Raw genomic sequence first — 14,901 nt, 5'->3', positions numbered from 1 at the left:
TCCCTCACTATCAACATCTACCCCACTATCCACGTCATAGATATCCACGTCATAGATAAATGCACAAAAAAGGAGTCACTTCATCCGTTCATTAGCTCAGTCAGTAGAGCACGGATGCAACAAACCCACGGTTTGGGTTCGATTCCCCTGAGGGGACTAATATTCAAGGCGAGAGATATCGGCGCATGCGTACTTCAAAGTATCCACGGAGGATACTCCTCCGTGGATACCCAGTGCATATTCTCTGCATTCAAACGTCTGAGAAATGGTGAAAAAGTCGGATTGAATGCGAAGAGAGCAGTCGAAGCCGGTGGACACACACACAATCACACTCCGCGAGCGTGCGTCGCGTCCACCGCGCGTCTCGATCACCGTGCGTCGCGATCAGAATAGGGCACAGTTTCAGACTACTGCGTGAGCTGAGTCTGAGATCAGGCTAATATTATAGCTCATGTTTAATATAACCTCCCTGACAATAAACCATTAGACTTAGAGTATATCATAATTAAACATCTTGCAATTGATCCTCCCAGTAAGCTCATTTGTAGTGAATGTTTTTTTCACTTGTTGTGAATACGCTGGTGTCTTTAAAAGAAACCTGAGTGACTGAAACTTTTCTCATTGTGGATATGCTGGTGTCTCTTTAGACTACCTGACTGACTGTAACTCTTGTCACAATGTTTACAGTGGAAAGGTTTTTCTCCAGTGTGGATACGCTGGTGTCTCTTCAGGTCACATGACTGATTGAAACTCTTGTTACAATTTTTACATGGGAAAGGTTTTTCTCCAGTGTGGATACGCTGGTGTGACTTCAGGTGAGCTGACTGATTGAAACTCTTGTCACAATATTCACAGTTGTAAGGTTTTTCTCCAGTGTGAATACGCTGGTGTCTTTTTATCTCAGCAGATGAATAGAAACTCTTGTCACAGTATTCACAGTTGTAAGGTGTTTCTCCACTGTGGATACGCTGGTGTCTTTTTATCTCAGCAGATGAATTGAAACTCTTGTCACAATGTTCACAGTTGAAATGTTTTATGTGGACACGCAGGTGTCTTTTTATGTCAGCAGAGTAAATGAAAGTCTCGTCACAATGTTCACAGTTGTAAGGTTTTTCTCCAGTGTGGATACGCTGGTGTACCTTCAGGGAGGCTGGATGATTGAAACTCTTGCCACAATGTTCACAGCGGTGAGAGTGAACACTCTGGTGTTTCGTCATCTCAGATGGATGATTGAAACTCTTGTCACAATGTTCACAGTTGTAAGGTCTTTCTCCAGCGTGGGTGTTGTGGCTCCTCTCTACGTGTTTATGGAGGAAGGCCTGAGCCTGGGAAGACTGGGAAATCACTCCTGAGAGAGAGAGAGAGAGAGAGAGAGAGAGAGAGAGGGTGAAAGGGAGGAGGGAGGAGAGAAAGGTTAACAATGGCGACTAGTACATATTGATCATATTCCTGGCCTTCTCCATAGCCTTTTACAGAGGGCGCCATTACGTTTTGCTGCTTCACTAAACATCTTTTCATGTCCTCCCTACTCAGTAAGTGAACACTGAATCGGTGTGTTCCAGATTTTGCCAAAGAAAGCAGCTAGGTTTATGAAAATAATTCCAAAAGAAGCAACTAGGCTCTGTTTTACTACTTTACATTGGCTATAGTAAAATAGCAGATCAGCACATCACATGTGTCACGTCACATCACGTCAAGTCATGTCATTCAATGTTATATGAGAAGGATCTCAAAGTAAACAAGCCGCTGCTTTCCTGAGCTTATCCTTTCAGTTGACCTTGTATCAGTAAACTGTACTGTCATGAAACTGTACCTTTTCCTATGCAACCTTCTAATAAATACTTCAATAAATCAATCAAACCAATTTCCTGGGTGTGGCCAGGAATATAGGTGAATATACCGTTGTAAATATTTGGGCTCTTCAATTCAACTCTAAATTCAACATTTCAAATGTAAGCCTCTATGGGGTATATCAATTATCAATTGAGATACCTCATAGACAAGGCCCAGTGTAGTGGTGAAAAAGAGCAGCTCTTGGCCTTCTCGGCGTTTGTGGAAGTATATTCTGAGATAAAGCTGTTTCTTTGCATAAGCAATGGATAGGAGCCTATAGACCAATTATTTGTTTACAAATATTGAGACTGAATGCACAGGTGACTGTATCATGTAATCAATTCCCAACAGATCCCCAAACCTGTTGCTTTGGGGTGCACTGGTTATTCAACCTCCTCTTGTGTGCTAGTGAGGTGCTCCCATGGGAGCGCCCTTATCGAGACATATATACTTCATTGCGCAACGGTGTTCCACGTCAAGAGTAGCTGATATACAAGCTCACATCGCGTCACCAATGCAACCCTTCTGAGCTTGGAGGTCTGCGGCTCTGCGCGCGACACCGTCGCAGGACGGAGCATAATTAGGCTTCATGGACTGCAGCTGGGCGAGCAGTAGACGCTCTGGTGATCCAGTGGATCGGGTGGGTGATCATGAGCGCTCCCTCTGTTCTGATGACGGTGAATAGAGGTGGGGTTTGAAGGACAACTGTTTTTAATCGCTATTATTGTTTACAATCAACAGAAACTAAGGATTATATATTTCAAGAGTGAGAATTTACAGTAAAAATCCTAAGCATTCTTCCTCCACACTGGGAGAAAAACGGCATCTGAAAGTTTGATGGAATGCATTTTTAAACACGAGTGCCATCCATTGCATCCTATGAACGGTGGGGTTCATTTGGTGCCGACCGGCGTGCGCATACTGGTTTATATCAGTGTGACGTGGACCATTAAGGCGTCTATGGAGAATAGACGCTCCATGATGCTGGCGGCCGAGTTGCATCATGGGATATGAAGTGTTTTCGATCACCAGCTGCTACCGCGGCACCTGTTAACCATTGTAACAGTTAACTCGTCTCTGGACGACATAACGGGGCCGTGGCCCGCCCCCCTCATCGTGTTAATGGCGCGCGATTGTTTAGCATAGTCTAGCAACAGCGCCATCCAGCGGCCAAACACTAAATTCTCTCATTTGCAAATCCCGCCCCATTCTGCCCTGTTACTATGGTGGTACAAATGACCCTGGGCAGATTGTTTTTATAGTGGCAGTGAATGGGGGGAGAGGGTATTTTCATTGCCTCATTATTGCAATTTAAAGTACCAAAGGAAAAACATCTAGGTGATATTAATAAAAAGGGAAGACAAAGGTACAGTAGTTACATTGCAAAACAGGGGGTTTCCCCCGAAAATATATGTTTTAATTAGTTTAATCCCAGTGGGACAGAATCACCATTGCAGATTATTTTATAGTGGAAGTGGATGGGGGAAAAAAGATTTTTCATAGCCTCATTACAGCTATATAAAGTACCAAAAAAAACACATCTACGTGATATTAATAAAAAGGGAAGAAAAAAGTACAGTAGTTACATAGCAAAACAGTAGTTTAGTAGGAGATAAATAGAAAGAGAAAGCGCAGTGCATCTTGGGTAGGAAGATGACATACAGATTATAGTTCTACTCACATAATAGGCTGGCTTTCATAATTCTGCCCATTTAAAATATATGTACCCAATCGTAACTCTTAGTTACATTGATAAGGTCCATGTGAACTAGTCTGTTGAAGCTTATTCATTATGAGCGAAATCGCTATCACCTCGCGGGGCCGTACTGCACGAACGCCGTGTCGCGCAGTGCCCACGGTGATGAAAGCCTAAAGCAACATTCTCCACTGCACAAACTCCACCCCCGATAGCAAAAAGTGAATGATTTTTTTCTTGTTGGCCAGTCAGGGAGTCTCAGGGACCAATCAGAAGGCTGACAAACGGTGGATTGAACCATGCTCCTCAAATACTTTTTTGGATGCAGCTTTTTTATTTATTTGATATGTTTTCTGAATCTGTGAATTTTCGGCGACAGCCGATCACGTCATTAATTGAATAAATCAGCTAATTTAAACCGCCCACCGATTATTCGGAGCATCCCTAGCAGAAGTATTAATTAAATATCTGACAGTCCATGTGTCAATGTTTGGTAAAATGTTCAGTTTTTTCCACCTTTTAGTCCTTATGCCAAATTCAATTTTTTTTCATAAACATAACACTGACTGACCTCCACTGGTCTCCTCCTGTTGTGTCCAATACTCCCAATCATCACTTGGGTCATCTGTGTCTCCTAGCTTCTGGCTGGTTACAGAGTTGGTGATTTGCAGAGAGGCTGCTGAGGTGATCTGTCCATTCCTCAGCATTTGGTGGAATAGTTCAGGATGTCTGAACCTGATGTGATCATGGAGGAAGTCATAAGAAGTGAAGCTGAACATACAATCAGGATGGGGACAGCGAAAGAACGGAGTCTGGGAAGACTGGGACCTCACTCCTGAGAGAGAAAGACAGAGACAAAGAAAACAGACAGATAGACAATGATGGTGGGTGAGAGAGGGTGAGTGTTTTAAATCGTCTTGTTATAGTGCCACCAAGAGGCAAAATTGCAAAACTATATATCACTCCAACAGAGTTTGTCCAAACATCACGCAGATCAGTACTAGGGCTGTCAAGGTTAACACAATAACGAATTCACGCAAAATTATTTTAGCGGCGCTATTTGTTTTGAGGGGCGATTAACACCCTGTGACTCTGCAGTCCGGGGAAGTGGTTCTCAACCTTTTCAGGCCACGACCCCAATAATAATCATATTTGAACTGGGGACTTCCCACCCTGACATTCCTAAAATGTCAATATATATATATATTTTTTTTCACCATGTTTAACTCGCCTGAGAAATCTCATGTTTAGTTTTGAATGTAGACGTGATGGGTCTCATGATGAGGTGATTAATGAGTTGATAAATCCAAGGTATAGCTTGGTAAGATACCGATCACAAACGTGGAAACATTGGTGCAAGTGCCTTTTATAGATGTTTTATTATGAGTGCATTTTAGAAATTTATATAGTATTTTTTGCATCTGGCAGTCGATGTGTTATTATATATTTTTTATTTTGTTCGTTTTTTCCACCCAATTTAGTCGTTATGCCAAATCCCAGTTTTTCCACATACATTGTCCCTGTCCTTGCGTTTAACACTGACTGACCTCCACTGGTCTCCTCACAATCATCACTGTCTTCATTGACTTCAGGGTCAGATTCAAGTTCAACTTCAACTTCACAGCAGTGTGAAGAGATGTCTTCAACACCATCTTCACTTTTCACTGCTGGTAATGTCAACATTGACCCATCAGGCTCCTCTGGTCTTTGAAGTTGCTCCTCCTGTTCCTCTTTAATGTGTGGAGGCTCTGGTTCCTCCTGGAGCAGACTGGAGCTCCTCTCCTGTTCAGGAGAAACCTTCTCTTTACACACAGCCATGTGCAGGATGTCTAGGAGCAGAACAATAACATAATAACACTGGATTCCTAAAATGTTAATACGTTTGTTCTACAATGTTCCATGTACAAAATGAGCTATCACTTAAGATTGACAAAACAGTTACAGTACAGTACAACACATTACAGTACAGTACAATCTACAGGCTATAATAGGTGTTTCTGGAAGTCCTGAAAAATCAGTCCAGGCGCATACCACTTGCATTGCCACCTAGGCATGGATGGCTGTCGGCGTTGCCGGTTCGATTCCCGATCCAAAGGACCGTTGCCTCATGTCACTCCCCATCTCTCCCCCAAATTCCTGTCTGTCTACTGTTCTATCAATAAAGGCATAAAAGCCCCCCCAAAAAAATCGTAAAAAAGATTAACCTTAACACATCTTTGGGTTTGATCTTGTCGGGAGCGGAAACCACAGTCCTCAAAGGACTACAATTTGGCCGGAGTGATCAAACCAGATTCAGTTTTAACCCAAAATAATTACCCTGCGCTCAAGGACACACTTTTAGGGCCTACCTAATAAACCCCTTGATGCGGTGTAGTGTTGCTTTTGGAAAATTGGTTTGGTATATGCATCTTTTAGTTCAACTCATAGCGACTGGCAAGACTACGATAGGCTACTCAACTCAAGCATTTTAATAGGGATTGGGGAAACAAACGGGGGGAACCAAAACAAAATGCTGCTTCTTCTGCTTGTGGTTTCCGCCTAGACTGGATCAAACGGCCCGTTGTAAACGAATACAAGACTGTCATAGATCCATCTGTGTTATTAACCTCACACAGATCCCACTCACAGACCCATTTTTGTCTCACCTACTACAGAGCCACGCCATAACAAACTGCAAGTCAAATATAATATGTGACAGAAAAATATGAACAAAAGGTAAAGCACATGAAACTTACTGAGGTGTGGGTGGTCTTCAGGTTCCTCCTGTTTAATAGAAATGTCCCTGGCAGAGTCTTCACCTGCAGTCTGGACACCACACTGGTCTGAAATGAAGAAATTGAATAAGGTATATATATATATATATTTAATTAAGTGCAAGTTCTATTTATAGTGGCTCATAGGAATAGACTATGTGACAACCAGGAATAGTTTGGTGACCACCGGAGACTCGGTTGACGGCCGGAATTTAGACGTCACCCGGGAGCAGGTTGGGTTAGCGCCCCAGCCTGTGTCTTCCGTGAGGAAGAAGCCCAACAAATCCACGGTCAGGCCTTTAGGAGGGCCATTCAACTGCAGCAGCTGAATGGAATGTTTGGATTGGGGTCTGGTGCAACGCACAGGTTCTGAACCTGGTGAGAGCAGGAGAGGACCTGGTGAGACGTAGGAGGAGCCCGGCCAGGAGTCAACCCATAGAGCCTAGTTCTTCCACGCGCCAGAATAGTACCCCCAATCCCGGCAGAGTAGTTCCGGTGCAGCACATTGAGTGACCCTGTCTTTCCCTAATAGGACTGATCGTGGATAGCTACTGGGACGTAAGTCGGGACTTGATCAACCCCGGCTGGGTCACCTGGGCGAGGGTGTATGATGTTGCGAGACCCGAAACACCCGTCGACCCCAGGCTACATCACTGATGATATGTCTCAGTTGCATCCTTGTGATGTTTTTTTTCATCAAAATGTATGTTTTTATTTGGACAGGGCACATCCACCAGTTCATTAAGTATACCTCCTTGGCACCTTCGCATCTCCATTCCGACATGTCGCCACTCCGAAATTGACTTCTTATTGTCGGAGTGGCGACACTCCCATGGGGGTTCGGTTTAAGGTTAGGGTTAGAGATAGGGTTAGTGTCGGAATGGAGACATGTCGGAGTGGAGAGATGCACCCCTTAGCACCACCCACCTGACCCAGTCCTTCCCAAGCCTCCTCCTACAAGACCACCCACCTATCCTATGCGATGTCTCCAGCCCTAAGTGCCCACACATTCAGGTGCCCAGATGTCCAGAGGCCCAGTCATCCCAAACATAATTAATTTTAAAATAAATAAATAAACAAACAAATAAAAAAATAAGAATATAAGAATAATGACAGCAGAAAGGTGAGTTTGAAGCTAAAATATCAATTTGCAGCCCATGAACAAGACAGGGGAAACTATTTACAATGCCATGCGTTATCTGGAATTCTGGATGGATCATTCTAGGCCTGACACATTAAAGCATGAGCATGACAAATGTTTAGTTGGAAAGGATTCAATGTCTGTTGTCTTGAGCATGAACAGTTTGAACACACATGGAGCTCTTAACTTCACTTGATGATCACATTAACATTACAGTGGACAGAGTAAAGATCCTATAAGTTTGCACCTCCAGTTGCTTAATATAACAAATATATTACTGCTGCTGCTTAGCTGCAAATTGCAACACTATTTATTTTATTTTTTGCGGCTAGCTGCTGCTATTGTGGTAATAATCACTTTATTTTTTAACAAGCTAGCAGTTAAGAGTAATTCGACTTATATTCCAACATAAATGATGAGTTAATAAAGACAAAGACACTAAACAAGACATTAATCGTCAGTGATAAAATAGATGAAAACACAACGTGAATTAGTTCATCTTTACCTGCTTTGTTTCAGTGGTTGAACGTGTTCTCGCTGCTTAACGACGACACTGTTTTGAAACGACACGTTTTAGTTTTCTTTGTATTTTACTTTTATTAGTTTTCATATAAATCTATGGTTCTTTAAAATGTCAACAACAGTCAGCCACCATGTTGTTTTCACAACTGCATTGTGGGTAATGTTGTTCTTTTTCTGACCTGATCTGATATCTTTATATCTGTGCCAGACGGTGTCTTGCTGCCCCCTACTGTCGGCTAGTAAGACTACTATATAGAGCGGTTTACAAACCTTTTCATATCGAGGTCCATTATTATATAATTTGATGAGATTTAACTCACAGACCCAAAATGTGGATAATGTCCACAATTCCATGCTGTATTGATCTTAATTGGTAGTCTACCATAACAGAGATAACAGTCAAACATTTATCAAAATAACAATTCTACAACATTCTCTAATTGTGTAGACTTAAGGTAAATTAAGTAATGCAGATGTTTAACAATAATTAAACTCTTGAGAGCGTAAAATGAACCCATTTTACTCTCTCACGAGTTAAAGATCTATAGGGTCCATTTGGTTACCAACTCTCCAGACCACCGTTTGAAAATCACTGCTATAATGTGATGTTCCAGTAACCTGGAATCCAAACTGATTTGCTACGTTTGTCGTCTTATTCTCACTCCGAGAAGTCGGTCTGGATCCCAGGCTAATCTTCTAGACCTGTAGAACAACATCCATCTAGTAGTGCAACAGTGAATCCAAGAAAACAATGTAATTCATTATAACACAAGTAATTTAGAATCTACATAGGCCTACTGTACATTAATCAATCAAAAATCAATCCCTATTTTGGGCATGTCATTAAACTTCCAAACCATAAAGCAGTGGTTCTCAACCTGTGGTTCTGCACATTTCTAAAGTGACATTTATGGACTTTATAATACCTCTAAAATGACAAATTAAACATTGGTCAAATTGTCAAATATTAGAGGCCTGAAAACGTTGAGAACCACTGCCTTAAAGAATAGTGAAAGTAGCGGATCTCAGCTTGTAGACTAGCTACTTTCATTAGTCTTGCACAACACTATTGTGCGTCAAAGTATAAAATAGGACTAAAGTCATGATTCGTGAAGACAGTTGCAGCCCTACATCCATCACAGCTTTCATCAGTGAACACAATCACACATTGATGCTGCACATGTCTGATCAGGTCTAATAAAAAAGCAAGATATACAACGTATAGTCGTATACCAACATACCATGTTACATGATAACATAAATAAATAAAAAGCACGCACACACACACACACACACACACACACACACACACACACACACACACACACACACACACACACACACACACACACACACACACACACACACACACACACACACACACACACACACACACAATCTGGGAACTCATCTGTTCTTGAAAGATTACTTTTTATATGATGAATTCAAACTGTATGGTATATTTCAGATTGTGACAGAGTTAGAACATCACACGTTATTTTGTAGAATAAATGTTGTTTATATGAGTCATTGTAAGGAGAAGAGAATGATGGCATACATGTTCCAAACAGTTGAGAGTTTGGTTATTGTACCAAAATGTTCTGGGAAACAGGAAAACAGTTCTTACATCATATAATAGCTCATGTTTAATATAACCTCCTTGACAATAAACCATTAGACTTTAGTATACAGTATCATAATTGTGGGCTTGCTGAAAGCGAGCACACATATCAAGTTCTCCTCAAAACTTTGGCACCTTTCTACTCCTACATACTTACACCGAAAATCGATATTCAAACATCAATGTGTTCAGCTTACTGTGGCAACGTGTGCTATTACTTTTTACAGCAATTGGCCAAAGGGTGGCGCTGTAGGAAGCCTTTGAAAGTGCAAACTTTGAACAGGTATAGCTCATGCTGTTTGACATACAGTCATGAAACCTGGACACACATATGCGTCTCCTCATGACGAACAACTTTGACACTCTGACTTTTGACAGACAATAATGTCAAAGAGAGCACTGCCTGCGATCTTGACATTTTGTACTTTTATAGACATTGTTTTTTGGCTTGAAGCGAGCCCACAATTGTTTCGAAGGAACAATATTTTCTAGTTAAACATCTTGCAATTGATCCTCCCATTAAGCTCGTTTGTAGTGAATGTTTTTTCTTTTTCTTTTTTTTCCCACTTGTTGTGAATACGCTGGTGTCTTTAAAAGAAACCTGAGTGATTGAAACTTTTCTCATTGTGGACATGCTGGTGTTTCTTCAGGTTGCTTGACTGACTGAAACTCTTGTCACAATGTTTACAGTGGAAAGGTTTTTCTCCAGTGTGGATACGTTGGTGTGCCTTCAGGTTGGCTGACTCACTGAAACTCTTGTCACAATGTTCGCAGTTGTAAGGTTTTTCTCCAGTGTGGATACGCTGGTGTCTTTTTATCTGAGCAGATGAATTGAAACTCTTGTCACAGTGTTCACAGTTGTAAGGTTTTTCTCCAGTGTGGACAAGCAGGTGTGTTTTTAGGTCAGAGGGGTAAATGAAAGTCTTGTCACAATGTTCACAGTTGTAACGTTTTTCTCCAGTGTGGATACGCTGGTGTGCCTTCAGGGAGGCTGCATGATTGAAACTCTTGCCACAATGTTCACAGTGGTGGGTGTGGATACGCTGGTGTTTCTTCAGGTTGTATGACTGAGTGAAACTCTTGTCACAATGTTCACAGTGGTATGGTTTTTCTCCAGTATGGATAAGCTGGTGTCTCTTCAGGAAGGATGGATGAATGAAACTCATGTCACAATGTTCACAGTGGTATGGTTTTTCTCCAGTATGGATAAGCTGGTGTCTCTTCAGGTCAGATGGATGATTGAAACTCTTGTCACAACGTTCACAGTTGTAAGGTCTTTCTCCAGCGTGGGTGCTGTGGCTCCTATCTACGTGTTTATGGAGGAAGGCCTGAGCCTGGGAAGACTGGGAAATCACTCCTGAGAGAGAGAGAAAGAAATGAGAGCGAGAGAGAGAGAGAGAGAGAGAGAGAGAGAGAGAGAGAGAGAGAGAGGATGAAAGGGAAGAGGGAGGAGAGGTTAACAGTGGCGACTAGTACATATTGATCATATTACTGGCCTTGTCCATTGCCTTTTAAAGAGGGAGCCATTACGTTTTTCTCTGTGTGCTGCTTCACTAAACATCTTTTCACGTCCTTTTCCTTTTCACTGAATCGGTGTGTTCCAGATTTTGCCAAAGAAAGCAGCTAGGTTTATGAAAATAATTCCAAAAGAAGCAACTAGGCTCTGTTTTACTACTTTACATTGGCTATAGTAAAATAGCATATCAGCAAGCTCACAATGTGTCACATCACATCAAGTCATGCCATTCAATGTTATATGAGAAGGATCTCAAAGTAATCAAGCCGCTGCTTTCCTGAGCTTATCCTTTTAGTTGACCTTGAATCGGTAAACTGTACTGTCATGATACTGTACCTTTTCCTATGCAACCTTCTAATAGATACTTCAATAAATCAATCAAACCTACTTCCTGGGCGTGGCCAGGAATATGGTGAATATACCGTTATTAAATATTTGGGCATATCATTATGTTTAAATGACGTTGAAACAACATCTGGTTTATGTCTAGACATTGAAAACAAATGTATTTTTAGCCCTCTCAAAGACCGTTTTTAGCCTAAAAACTGCTGAGCTTAGACCTCAAATTGCTCAGTGGGATAAGACTGGCTGAAAAAAAAAAAAAATCACACCCGTGTGAAGTGGAGCTGTGTGTGTGTGTGTGTGTGTGTGTGTGTGTGTGTGTGTGTGTGTGTGTGGATCATGTGTACCGATTTTTGTGACATTTGAAGAAAATATGTAGGAAAAGGAGCAAAAAGTGTGTTTTGGAGAAAATTCAAGATGGCGGAAAATCTATCATGGCGCAAATGGGCGTGGGGGAAAAATATTTTTAATTTTCCGACCTACGGTTCAAGAGTTACAGGCCAAAACGTAAAGTGGGGTGTTATGGCGCCACCATGCGGCCAAATGACACAATTATTTTTTATTTAATCCTTGAAAGCATTATGAACTTCCTCTCCAAGTCTTGAAACTCTAGCCCCTATGGTTTGCGAGAGACAAATAATTGAATGTGAGTTTTTGCAATTCCCATTATAAGTCAATGGGGAAAATTAATTCACTAATAAATTAATATCAATTAAACTATAGAACCTTTCTCTTAGAAAAGTAATAGCCCACGATTCCTGAGTAAGCCGGTCGATTTGACATATGGCGCGAGTGTGTGGTGGCAAAACTGTGGGACTAGTGGCGTGCCGAAGTTTAGGAAGTTCAGGCTACATACACACAGACAGACAGACAGACACACACACACACACACACACACACACACACACACACAGACCCACACGGCCACGTATAGGGAGCCTGTGTTTCACACAGCTCCAAAAACCCCAAGGCATCTTACAGAGCTGCATTAATACTGACCCACACTCCATATTCTGTTCAATAAGCCAATCCAGAGAATCCACAGATGTTTGGGGTCTTAGGAGCTAAACAGATTAAACAGTGATGCAGTAGACCTAGCTACCAGAAAACATCACATTTCACAATACAATACTGAACATCCTATTCTCAAATTAACCTCACTCACCTCTTGAATTAATAGGAGGGAGCTCCAAATATGATCAGTAGTAAATCAGTCAGACAATGTCAATATCACAGACAAATTGCTGAAGGAAGAGAGGGTTGAATACAACAGTAACTATTAACTAAACAAAACTAACTGAGGTAGTAAACAAATAAATTGGGACGTTCCATGTTATCTATGATAACGGCAGGCCTCATACGGCTACATGTTATTATATCTGAACCTCAGTCCCACTCTCAATATGAATTAAAACTTCAACCTTCATTGTATTGTATTCAAAAAATACAAATAAAATGACCTTAAAAAAATACAAAATAAAATGTCTGACTGTGATCTGAATTACATCATACATAATCATACGTCTTATGAATTCAATTCATTTCAAATGTAAGCCTCTATACCTCATAGCCAATGCCCAGTGTAGTGGTGAAAAAGAGCAGCTCTTGGCCTTCTCGGCGTTTGTGGAAGTAGATTCTGAGATAAAGCTGTTTCTTTGCATAAGCAATGGATAGGAGCCTATGGAGAATAGACGCTCCATGATGCTGGCGGCCGAGTTGCATCATGGGATATGTAGTGTTTTCGATCACCAGCCGCTACCGCGGCACCTGTTAACCATGGTAACAGTTAACTCGTCCCCATAACGGCTTAGGAAGTGTTAATGGCCAGGGATTGTTTTGCATAGTCTAGCAACAGCGCCATCCAGCGTCCAAACACTAAATTGAAACATGCCCCTCAAATATTATTTTGGATGCAGCTTTTTTATTTATTTGATCTGCTTTCTGAATCTGTGAATTTGGCGACGGCCGATCGGGTAATTCATTTAAAGGACCTACACCATGAATTTTCACTTTTTCTATTTTAAAACCTTTTTTTGGGGTCCCACTGGCACCTTCTATCCTCACAAAGTCCTATTTCTGTACATTGTGTCTTTCTCTGGTTTTGGGAAGACAGAGATGAAAAGCTTTCCACGGGTTCTCAGAACAGTGCTGTTCTGAGAGTTGACGCATATGTGACGTCACACGCGTTTCCCGTTTTTTTTTCAGTCAAAAATTTTTTTTTTTCAAAAGTAAAAAAATTATTTTTTTTTTCAAAACTTTTTTCAAAAAACTTTTTTTTTCAAAAACTTTTTTTTTCAAAAACTTTTTTTCAAAAAACTTTTTTTTCAAAAAATTTTTTTTTCAAAACTTTTTTTTTCAAATTTTATTATTTTTTTTTCAAAAACTGTCAAAAAGTTAAAAAATATATATTATTTTTTTTTCAAAACTTTTTTTCAAAAAACTTTTTTTTTCAAAAACTTTTTTTCTCAAAAATGTTTTTTTCAAAAAACTTTTTTTTTTTTCAAAAACTTTTTTTTTTCAAAAAACTTATTTTTTTCAAAAAACTTATTTTTTTTCTGGAAAAACCCCACTAGATGCGCCCCTGAGCAAACAGAGGCCGTTTTGGTATTGCAGCTGGAGAGCCTCATTATAGTTAACCTCGCCTACCAGGCTTTCTCCCGAGAGAGAGCCTGGTCTGCGTTTACTAAACAGGTCGTTTGATCCGGTCTAGACAGGAAGACCTCTTACGTTTTTCTGTAGTCCAAAACGGACTACACTTTGGCCGGAAACAACGACCGGAAACAGTTTCAACCCAGTTAGCGCATGCGCAAGTCGTTAGCCATGTAGTTAGCGCATGCGCAAGTACGGGTTAAAACTGTTTCCGGTCGTTGTTTCCGGCCAAAGTGTAGTCCGTTTTGGACTACAGAAAAACGTAGGAGATCTTCCGCTCCCGACCGGATCAAAAGCCCGAAATTGGAAGCCAGCCCAGGCTACATTATAGTAGAGCTAGAACAAACAAAAAGAATGGTCAGAGTGTTTGTTGAGGGTTAAAACCTGTCTAAGACTCAATTTTGAGCATATATTTATACAAAAAATATAGTTTTAAAAGCATGGTGTAGGCCCTTTAACAAATCAGCTAATTTAAATCGGCCACCGATTGATCGGAGCATCCCTAGCAGAAGTATTAATTAATAAATATCTGACCGTCCATGTGTCAATGTTTGGTCAAATGTTCTGTTTTTTACACCTTTTAGTCATTATGCCAAATCCAGCACTCGACATTATAAATGGCCCGCTGGCCCGTTTGTACTTTTAAAGCCGTCAGGGCCACCAGAATGCATCAACAACTTGCCCGTTGGGGCCAGTGAACATAATGCCTTGAAAATGAAATAATAATAATAAGTAAAAACGTTTATATCTAATTTCACATGAATTCCATGTGGTACTGTGTTTTGTAATTATTTCTGTAATTATCGCTAAAACATAGCGTTACGTGAT

The 14,901-nt window shown here is 40.9% G+C and overlaps 1 protein-coding gene across 1 annotated transcript; it reads right to left on the bottom strand.

The window, feature by feature from the left end:
• Window positions 1–575: 575 nt before the first annotated feature.
• LOC308304446 (uncharacterized protein) lies at window positions 576–6,327 on the bottom strand. The gene is made up of 4 exons (XM_080749045.1): window positions 6,265–6,327; window positions 5,077–5,358; window positions 4,101–4,364; window positions 576–1,348 (listed from the first exon to the last, which is right to left on the bottom strand). Exons 2-4 carry the CDS (start codon window positions 5,345–5,347, stop codon window positions 588–590), a joined length of 1,296 nt encoding a protein of 431 aa, XP_080605171.1. The 5' UTR covers window positions 5,348–5,358; window positions 6,265–6,327; the 3' UTR covers window positions 576–587.
• Window positions 6,328–14,901: the final 8,574 nt, after the last annotated feature.

The sequence above is a fragment of the Nannobrachium achirus genome (genome assembly GCF_963921795.1).
Source record: "Nannobrachium achirus genome assembly, chromosome: 19".
Classification (NCBI taxonomy): Eukaryota; Metazoa; Chordata; class Actinopteri; order Myctophiformes; family Myctophidae; genus Nannobrachium; species Nannobrachium achirus.
This window is presented reverse-complemented; position numbering and strand designations above follow the sequence as displayed.

What these genes read in the sequence shown, in the direction of transcription:
- LOC308304446 (XM_080749045.1), bottom strand. Translation starts at nt 5,347, where the DNA reads ATGGCTGTGTGTAAAGAGAAGGTTTCTCCTGAACAGGAGAGGAGCTCC. An exon ending in TTGTGAGGAGACCAGTGGAG is followed by an intron (nt 4,365 to 5,076) that starts GTCAGTCAGTGT and finishes TTTCTCTCTCAG; the next exon opens with GAGTGAGGTCCCAGTCTTCC. An exon ending in ACAGGAGGAGACCAGTGGAG is followed by an intron (nt 1,349 to 4,100) that starts GTCAGTCAGTGT and finishes TCTCTCTCTCAG; the next exon opens with GAGTGATTTCCCAGTCTTCC.